This window comes from Trichechus manatus, unplaced genomic scaffold (assembly GCF_000243295.1).
Source record: "Trichechus manatus latirostris isolate Lorelei unplaced genomic scaffold, TriManLat1.0 scaffold00029, whole genome shotgun sequence".
Taxonomy (NCBI): Eukaryota; Metazoa; Chordata; class Mammalia; order Sirenia; family Trichechidae; genus Trichechus; species Trichechus manatus.
Genome location: NW_004443965.1, coordinates 17,359,616 through 17,370,239, shown reverse-complemented (window position 1 = coordinate 17,370,239; position 10,624 = coordinate 17,359,616). Strand labels below are relative to the sequence as shown.

At 39.3% G+C, this 10,624-nt stretch overlaps 1 protein-coding gene across 3 annotated transcripts in view; it reads right to left on the bottom strand.

Moving 5' to 3' along the window:
- Nucleotides 1-4,845: 4,845 nt before the first annotated feature.
- Nucleotides 4,846-10,624, bottom strand: part of SGTB (small glutamine rich tetratricopeptide repeat co-chaperone beta) — a 47,429-nt gene continuing 41,650 nt past the window's right edge. For all 3 annotated transcript variants that reach the window (XM_004374539.2, XM_023729593.1, XM_023729594.1), the window contains exons 8-11: nt 10,494-10,556; nt 7,793-7,830; nt 7,474-7,557; nt 4,846-5,127 (exon numbers count right to left, since the gene is read on the bottom strand). In XM_004374539.2, the coding sequence (XP_004374596.1) occupies nt 5,016-5,127; nt 7,474-7,557; nt 7,793-7,830; nt 10,494-10,556 (297 nt within the window). In that variant the 3' untranslated portion in view covers nt 4,846-5,015. The remainder of the gene's footprint in view (nt 5,128-7,473; nt 7,558-7,792; nt 7,831-10,493; nt 10,557-10,624) is intronic.

Below are 10,624 nucleotides of genomic sequence, written 5' to 3'. Positions count from 1 at the left end.
AAGCAACATCATGATAAACGGAGAAAGATTGAAGTTGTCAAGGATTTCATTTTACTTGGATCCACAATCAACACCCATGGAAGCAGCAGTCAAGAAATTAAGATGACGCATGTAGAAATATTTGAAATGGTGTATCTTTGGCTATGTATATTTTCACTAAAAAAAAAAAGGGAGAGGAGTGACATGTTGTGGGGTTGTTAACCAGTGTCATAAAACAATATGTGTACTACTGTTTCATGAGAAACTATTTGTTCTGTAAGCCTTCACCTGAAGTACAATAAAAAAAGAAGTCAAAAGACGCATCACATTGAGCAAATCTGCTACAAAAGACCTCTTTTAAAGTGTTAAAAAGCAAAGATGTCACCTTGAAGACTAAGGCCTGCCTGACCCAAGCCATGGTATTTTCAGTCACATCATATGCATGTGAAAGCTGGACAATGAATAAGGAAGACCGAAGAAGAATTGACACCTTTGAATAGTGGTGTTGGCAGAGAATATCGACTATACCATGGACTGCCAAAAGAATGAACAAATCTGTCTTGGAAGAAGTACGACCAGAGTGTTCCTTGGAAGCAAGGATGGCGAGACTACATCTTACATACTTTGGACAGGTTTTCAGGAGGGATCAGTCCCTGGAGAAAGACATCATGTTTGGTAAAGTACAGGGTCAGCGAAAAAGAAAGACCCTCAAGATGGATTGACACAGTGGCTGCAACAATGGGCTCAAGCATAATGACTGTGAGCATGGTGCAGGACTGGGCAGTGTTTCCTTCTGTGGTGCACAGGGTCGCTATGAGTCGGAACTGAGTCGACGGCATCTAATGACAACATTTTCCAGACAAGCAAGAATAATATTTGGGTAAGTCTTCTAATTTTAAGAGTAGCTAGCCTAACCCAACCACACAGAATTCTCTCTTCAAGTAGCTTGCAATGTAATGATTCCAAAGTAACAAAGGTATTTTCTTGAAGAGCAAAAATGGCCTGAATAGAATGGGAACCTAGGTAAGTGGACAGATGACATCTAGATTGAATCTGTTATGGGTGGTATATTAACAAAGAAACTAGAAGATGAAATGGAATATACCAATTCCCATTATAAAAACCAACCCTCTGCTGTCGAGTTGATTCCGACTCAACAACAACCCTATATACAGAGTAGAACTGCCCTACAGGGTTCCCAAGGAGCAGCTGGTGGATTCGAACTGCTGACCTTTTGGTTAGCAACCTAACGCTTAACCACTGCACCACCAGGGCTCCAGGGATTTGGTTTTTTGGTTTTCTTTTTTACATGCAGTAATGAGAATCGGTTCCCATTATTGCATGTAAAAGGAAAAACTAAAAAACCAAACCCACTGTCGTCGAGTCCATTCCGACTCATAGCAACCCTACAGGGCAGGGTAGAACCGCCCCATAGTGTTTCCAAGGCTGAAGTCTTTATGGAAGCAGACCACCACATCTTTTCTTCCTTGGAGCCGCTGGTGGGTTCAAACCGCTGACCTTTCAGTTAACAGCCAAGTGCTTTAACCACTGTACCACCAGGGCTCCTTATGTAAAAAGAAAGGCTACCTTAACTACAGATCTTACAAGCACTTCAAGACACTATTTTAAAGTGTTTTTTCTTATAATGTCTTTGTCTGATTTTTGTACTAATACTGGCCAAATAAAATGGAAGTGTTTCCTCCTATTTTCTAGAAGAGATTATGTAGAAGTGATATTATTTCTCCCTTACATGTTTGGTAGAATTCACCAGTGAAACCATTCATTGGGGCTTGTGGTTTTCTCTTCTGGTAGGTTTTTAACTATGAATTCAATTTCTTTGATTAATATAGATCTATTTAGGTTATTTCTTCAGTGAGCTTTGTATCTGTCTTAGTCATCTAGTGCGGCTGTAACAGAAATACCACAAACAGAAGCTTATTTCCTCATAGTAAAGTAGGCTAGAAGTCCAAATTCAGGGCATCAGCTCCAGGGGAAGGCTTGCTTTCTCCGTTGGCCTTCTCATCAGTGTTCCTCCAGACTAGGAGCTTCTCGGTGCAGGGACCCCAGGTCCAAAGGATGCAGTCTGCTCCTGGCACTGCTTTCTTGGTGGTATGAGGAGGTCCCCAGGTCTCTCTGCTCACTTCTCTTTTATATCTCAAAAGATTGCCTCAGGACACAATCCAACTTGTAGATTGAATCCTGCCTTACTAACACAACTGCCACGCATCCTCCCTTATTAACATCCTAGAGGCAGGATTTACAACATATAGGAAAATCACACAATACCAGGAATCACGGCCCAGCCAAATTGATAACACTTACTTTTGGGGGGACATAATTCAATCCATGACAGTGTCTTATAAGGAATTTGTCTGTTTCATCTAAATTGTTAAAAATAGGGACCTAGAGTTGGGGACATTGGTGGTTCAGTGGTAGAATTCTTGCCTTCCATGCAGGATACTAAGGTTCACTTCCGGGCCAATCCATGCACAGCCACCACCCATCTATCATCAGTGGATGCTTGTGTGCTGCTATGAATCTGAACAGGTTTCAGCAGAGCTTCCAGACTAAGACTGGGAAGAAAGGCTTGGCGATTTACTTCCAAAAATTAGTCAATGAAAACCCTATGGATCACAATGGTCTGATCCACAACCAATCATGAGGATGGCACAGGACCAGGCAGTATTTTGTTCTGTTTTGTATGGGGTCGCCACGAGTTTGGGGCCAACTCGATGGCAACTACCAACAACAGAGCTGGCCTTAGTATTTTCTAATTATCCTTTTAATGTCAACAAGGTCTTGTGATACCTGCTCTTTCATTGCTGATAGTGTTAATTTGTATTTTCTTTCATTTTTCTTAGTCTGGCTAGAGGCTTGCCTATTTTATTGATCTTAAAGTGTTTTTTATGCACTCAAGATAGTTAGGCTAGAAACTTTAATTTCTTATCCAACACTGGGTAAGAATTAGTTTTTCATTAAGAATCAACTTAGATTCTCATTTTTTTCATCACTTTTATGTGATTAGGATTTTATTCTGTGTAACACTTGAACACTAGTTATTGAATCTAACTTCATGAAACATTAAGTTGATTTAGATGGAATATAAACCAACCAAAAACGAAACCCATTGCCATCGAGTTCTAACTCAAAGCGACCCTGTAAGACAAAGTAGAACTGCCCGTAGGGTTTCCAAGGCTGTAATCTTTACAGGAGCAGACTGCCATATCTTTCTCCCGCAGAGCACTGGTGGGTTTGAACCACTGACCTTTTGGTTAGGAGCTGAGCACTTAAATACTAAAGATATTTAATTTCAAAGAATCTAAGATTTAAGTCCTGATCTTCTCTGGCCAGAGCTATAAATTCATACAGGTCTGCCCTGCTGCTGGAGCCCAGATGCTTATGTATTTGCTGGTCTAATTCAAGAGAAACCTCTAAGTGTTTCTCTTAGTTAGAGTCCTTGGACCTACAATCAGAACTACCTGGTGTTTTGTTTAAAATGGTGATTCCTGGGCCATACTACAGGACCTACTAAATCAAAATTTGGGGTGTAGCCCTGAATCTGCATTTTTAATAAATTCCCCAGGTGTCTGGTACAGTGAAATTATAGACCCCCTGTTCTAATCTGAGAAAGTAAAAGAAAGAAAAAGCTGGTTTTTAAACTTCAAGATCCCAATTAGTTTTTTTTTTTGGGGGGGGAGAACAGTAATAACAAGACCTTGATCATCAACATTATTACTTTAATTTTATATTACTTTTTCAGTTTTCCCTCACAAAACTTGTGAAATCATTACACGTCAGCCTCACTTTGCCAAATTCGAGATTAACAAGCAAAAGAAATTCTAATTGGAATTAGAATTGTCTCATCTATCACTGTAGGTAGAGTTCCACCATTATTACCTACTGTCACTTCTCTCCACTAATAGGGCATCTAATTTACAATAAAATATTTTAAGTCTCCTGCTATGTTTCAGTTGCATCAAATTAAAGTTAAGCGTAAGACTGGCATGCCAAGCCAAATAATAAAAGATTACATGAGCAAGCAATGTTAGAGATAGATGCTTTTTGTAATCCATCAAATAATTACTGACTTTAAAAAAATCAGTATTTATGGAAACAATCAAATGTCACTTAGAAAATCCTTAGGGCCAAGCCATTGGTTTATTTAAATACAGGTATATCCTGACCTATATGAGAGTTTCCATGGTAAGGTCACCACTGGTGAAATTGTGCTAATTAAGTTGAACAGTTATATGATTGACCTAACCAGTACCATCAAGGATTTCTAAATGTATTTTATTTTATAATGAACTTAGCACAACTGACCATGCTAATGTTATCAATACCAAATTGCAGGCAAAACTAGTTAAGAACTATGCAGAAAACCTGAGCATCCGACCTTTACTTGTTGTACATTCACGTCACGTATTTTTTTCTTTTCAAAACAGCATCCCTTGCACCAAATGCTGCCTCTACCAGCTCTTAAGATTCTGTCACTCATGAGAACAAGCAGCATTAAAGATGGTACTCGCACCTATGATATTCATTACTGATAGCACTATCAAAGCTAAACCTAGCTAACAACTTTCTTCTCTCCTGACATGCTGCTCATGTCAGTGGCAAGTGTATTTTTTCTAGACCAGCATGGGAAACACTTCCTCTTACTCGTCTCCCCTCCCAAAAAAGTTTGCTTAAGGGAATTCAGAGCTAGAAAACTCACTGATAAACAGCCCTACTGTTCAATAAATATACTCTGCTGTTACGTCTAATATACAAATATGATAACAAAGGTTTGAAAATGGAACCTTGTCCAGTGCTATACTGGCACTTCAGTTAACAAGCCTTCCAAAGGAGTCATGTTATGTTCAAGTCTGTGATAAACCTACTGTCTAAACAGATTTATTCTTTAGGAATATACACAAGAGTTTTTCCTCTGCTATTCTCAAACATCAGATATGGTGGTGTTTTTGGCCACTATCTATAGTGAAGATTTCAGAGCCATAAATCATTTGCGCTCGGGGCTAGGGTTCCTAGTCAAATCAAGAATGTTCTTCAGTGCTGCTGCTGAATGATCTGCTCCGGACGTGATTTCTCAGTTGCTCTATAAGCTCAGGATTCTGTTGCTGTATCTGCTGAGCAAACTGCTGTCCCCTGTAATAAAGACACAAGGTGGTATGTGAGATTACAATAGTGGTTCTACAATTTCACACAACACTCATGCAAAAAGAACTTCAAACGAGGATGAGGAGACTATCCAAAGGTAACTTTTTCTAAGAAAAACAAGTTTTAGAATCACAGCTTTAGTATCTGCAGGTTTACCAATGCCTCCATGTAGTTATTACAGTACAGAAGTCTTTAATTCTTTAAAACACCCAAGCTAAAAAGTGAATGCCTGCACTGGGTGAAATCCACACCTCTAGTGCTTAACCACAAAGAAACAACAACAGTAACAAAAAAAACAAACCCGCTGCCATCAAGTCGATTCTGACGCAGAGCAACCCTACAGGACACAGGGTAGAACTGCCCCATAGGGTTTCCAAGGAGCAGCTGATGGATTCGAATTACCGACCTTTTGGTTAGCAGCCGTAGCTCTTAACCACTACCCCACCAGGGAGGCTTTTATTGTATATGCTCAAATATAATGCAAGATATTGTCCCTTATATTCAAGTCTTACAAGTCCCTCATATCACAGAATGTAACACACAGTTTGAGATACTTACAGAGGTCACCTAACAGTACTGATTTTTAAAAAGGCAAAGAAGGTTAACAAATTCCTGAGTGTGTGACCCTCAATTGCCAAGTGTTGAACATCTTTATAATCATGCCACTTAAAGAAGACTAAGAAATAATTTGGTACATTAAATGCAAATGTCATTTGCTTAACAAGGACATGTTAAGTTTTACATAGCATTATGACAGCTACAGCTACCACAATTAAATGTGGTTAATGGAAGTCGAGCATTCCTAAGTAGAATGTATACAGAGATTTACATAATGCCCTCGTTTCTGTAGTTAGATTGGGACTAGTTAGATTGGAGATAGAAAACCAAAAGGGAAGAACATGCTCGACATTTCTCAAGCTGAAAGAACTGAAGAAAAAATTCTAAGTGTTTACATGGTCTCAGTATCACAAATAGAAATAAGTAACTTGTGGCTTCATATAAAATTTGCAGTGACGGCATCACACACAAGTGCACAAAGTAATGCATCTTAAGCTACTTGAATAGAAGTGAAGGTTAATGTGCTCAAGCAGTGAGGGGATGCAAGAACTCTCTAGTGATGACAAAAAATTTAAACAGTTTCCTAACATACGAATCTAGAAAAAAAGTTTGAAAATTTATATAATGTGATGTTTAAATATATATGTGTTCCTAAATTAAGATATTTTACTTTAAGGTATATCCCTGAGTAGTTACATATTCAAGACTGCCAAAAAACTTCTTCTTAGCTCTTCACTGGGAAAAATGGGGGAATAAACTGCTTTATATATGAGATCACATTGTATTCGGACATATGATTTACTGTTTCTCTCCCTGCCCTCAAAAGTACCAGATCACCAATCCTTGAGAAGCTCTATAAATGAAGATAATAGCACTGACATACCCATTTAAGAAACTGAGGACCTTAATATACTGAGGAGTCCCTGGTTAGTGCAAACAGTTAACGTGCTCAGCTACTAACCAAAAGGTTGGTAGTTTGAGTCCACACAGAGGCACCTCAGAAGAAAAGCCTGATGATCTACTTCCAAAAAATCAGCCACTGAAAACCCTATGGAGCACCGTTCTACTCTGACACATGAATCCAGGGGTGGATTAACTAGTAAGCAAGGTACGCATGGGCTTACCTGTATTTACTTACTAATCTGTAGTGCACAATTTCACATGGGTTTCATCACATCTTTGATGTGTGAAAAACAGATGAAATTGTACACTACAGATTAGTAAGTAAGCCCTGCATACCCTGCTTATTGGGTAATCTGGCCCTGCATGAGTCAGAACTGACTAGACAGCAACTGGTAATATCATACTGACAGCATAATCAAGTAAGGAAAAATTAGGCTGAAGTCAAAAGACTAAATCTGGAGCTAGCTCCGCCAAGGATTCTCTGAAACAGTAAGTCACTAACCTGTACTTCAGCTTCTTAGCCACTGAATAGGAATGTAAATTACCTTCTCCCCTTCCACTAATATTCTTCTCACCTGCCTTACTGAGATGTTGGGGTGGGGAGGAATAACTCCACTGGTACTTGAAGACCCCTTTAAAAAGCCCATTAAACAGATACAACTGAGCTGGCCAGAGGACCCAGGTCTGGCTTTCTGCCCTTGAGTCTGAAAAGTGATTCCAATTTATAAACTTCTTCTAGATTTAATAACTAATGAGGCCACTGATACTAAAAGATTAAATAAAAAATTAAAAAAGAAAGCCCTGGTCCCCTCACCTTAGAGGCAAACTTTAAAACACAAACTACAATTCGCTATTTCTCTTGTAAACACTTACGCTTGGATGAGGCTGGACAGGTCAGTTAGGCCCCCAACTCCCGCAGCAGGTCCCCCAATGGCATTTGTCATCATTCCTGACATTCTACAGTACACACAAGATACATCACTGGGATTGGCATACATTCTTAAACAAGTAGGATAACTGGCCAATTAAAAGACAAATATACCCTCATTATACACAGGTTAGGCCAAGTGTGGCTCTAAGTTCCAACTGACTAGCATTTAGGGTAGTTTTATCATTTTTGAGCCAATATGCTCAAATGCAGAGCCTGGTGGGTGGGAGGGAAAAATGTAATAAGCTCTTTCAATATACTTACAGCTGTTGAACTTGAGGATTCTGCATTAAACTTGCTGCCTGGAATTTAAAAATGGCATCTCCCATTAAAAGAATTTAACGTTTAGGGATCTTTGACAAAGATATATATATACTTTAAAAAGCAGTGGCTAAACAATATAACATAGAGTTTTAGTGTGCTATAGAAAGTAAATGGAAAAAAGGAGAGGTACTAGAATTAAAAGTCATTAAAAAATACATTGCAAGGATAAAGAGATTACAAACAACACTATAAACTAAGGATATTGATGGTAGTTTACTACTACTGATCAGATCAATTGAGCTAAAATGCCAAGTAGAAACTTTAAAAGTATCTCCTGCACTTGGGATGTGTGCTCCAAAGGAGATGTGACCATGCTCCATGGGGCTGAATAGTTTCAATCGTTCTCATGTTTACAGTGTGGGCGGGGGTGGGGGTAAATCAGTTTTATACACACACTTTAAAAACTCTCCATTTGGGACGCATAACAATTTTTTGCCTCAAGTTGGTATTGTCACAAAATTCGTGTAAAATTTAGTCTAAATCTTTGTAGATTCATTGACCCTATAAGTCAGGTGCTGGAAAAAACACCACTTATTGTCAGAAGATAACTGTTTGACTGACTTGCAAATCATTCAGTAACTGTCCTAAGTCTCAATCTGGATTGGTGCCTCTGAGCCACCACATGAGTATTACAGGCATTACACAGAAAGAGCATGATTTATGAGCTATAAACAAAGATTTTTATTTTTTTTGACAATCCCTTTAAGCTGGTTCTATGAAACTAGTTCTTCCCCTTTCTCCTACAATCTAAGCCATAGAAGAAATTTAAAGCGCTTCCTATGGCTTTTCTGGTCATTTTTAAGTAAGGAGTCCTCCAGCCACTTCAGTTGTAAGATGATCTCCAGTTCAGTAATTAATATGTCTTGCTCAGTGTAATAACTACATAAAACTTCATTTATAGGTAAAACTTCTCCCTCCTTAGCATGGGCCTACTACAGATTGGCCATTTGCCGTAGAAAAGAAGGGCATGGTTGGCTGCTCTTTTTCCCCATAATGCTTCTACTCCTTTTCCCTCAGCTCACTGACCAAGATTTCTGGCCCTCCAGGGTCAGGGTTAAGTGGAGGAAAGAGAGGTGAGGGGAACAGGAAAGTTATTTGATGACTACTATCATACTGGTTTTGCATTGCTGCTCTTTAGGTTTGACAGTTGTTTAAAATTACTCTGAATCTCTCATGGGCACTTTCTGAGGTTCTTCAGATACCTCCACCCACCCAAGATTTCTCACCTATTCTCTGAAAAATAATATACTCACTGGCTGGATACTTATGACTTTCCCTTTGGTCCCAGGTTCTTAGTAGTCTTCCTCCAGAGACTGTGTTGGGACCCTATCACATTCCAAGAGGCTCCCTTGGGCAAAGTCCCATTGGACAGATCGAGACTGGAACTATTTCACAAGCATGTCTGTTCATCTCTGGTCCGTAGGAAACAAACCTCGACTCCACTCGTCATCAGGACAGTTACTTCCCAAGACATACATACCACTAATTCAGCTGCAGACCTCTTTAACCAGCAAGTCAGATACCAGGCCACTGTCTTCCAAACTGAGGGCCATATAGGAAGCTTTCTGAGTGGGCTAGAAAGTCTCTTCTCAGTGGGCTTAAGATGAGTCCTGTTCCCTTGCTCATGGAACAGAACTCTGGAACTCTAATAGCTGTCTTCAAAAATCCTCTTTAATCTCTATCACCCTGACTCTTCTCTAAGAGTCACAAAACATGTTTTTAACTCCCACCTTTGCAACTCCTCCATGGTGGTCTCACACCACATTGCATCTCAGGGCCTATGGTAAATCTGAAACTAAAAGAATTCCATTTCCACATCCTATTACAACAGCATAACCTGAGGCCTGGCAATGAGTAACAATGCTCAAAAGACTTCTCTGTCTCACTGGGAATGAGTCATCTGTGTATTTCGATTCAACTAAAGATTTAGTGGATGTTACAGACATTTTTTGAAGGAAACAAAGATGAATAAGAAGTGGTTCCTGCCTTCCAAGGGCATAGTGTGTAGTTGAGTTGTTCTCAGTCAGAAGTATGGAGTCATCTAAGTTGCTTTATGTGCCCAGGTAACATCTCAGACCCACCAAATCAGAGTGTCCACATATTGGACCAGAGCGTGTGTGTTTTCAAAAAGGTACCAAAGTGATTTTGTCAGTTTGAAGGATGTAGGACACATACATGAGAATTATATCAAAAGTTCAAATAAATTCTTAAAATAGAAAGGAAGGCAGACAATGCTAGCAGAGAACTTAGGGAACCACTACAGCCAAAATCCTCAGACCTCAATTATTAGGTATCTTCCTAGGACCACGTCCATAAAGGAGAGTGGTTTTTATCCTTTTGTGAATTGCAGACTCCTTTGCCAATCTGATGAAAACTATGGTTCTCCCTCTATGAAAAATGCACATATCCACATGTACACAAATTTGTACATACAATTTCAGGGAATCCGCTGGCTTCCTGAAGTTCGTCCATGGCTTTCCCACAAAGAGGTCCATGGACAGGTTAAGAACCTCTGCGGCAGCCTTATGCCACCACTCACCACCACCAACCACAAAAGCTTCCTTATTTGTTTCTAAAAAGTATTAAAACTATATAGCTCTATGGAAAACAGGCAACAGAACAGAAATGGAAATATACTCACCATACTAATGAAGGCTGGATTATTTATCAAGCTGGCCATGTCAAAGCTCAATCCAGTTCCTGTCTATAAAAGAATTCTATCTGAGACTCATTCCAATCACTACAATTTAATTACAATAAATTGTGAACGAC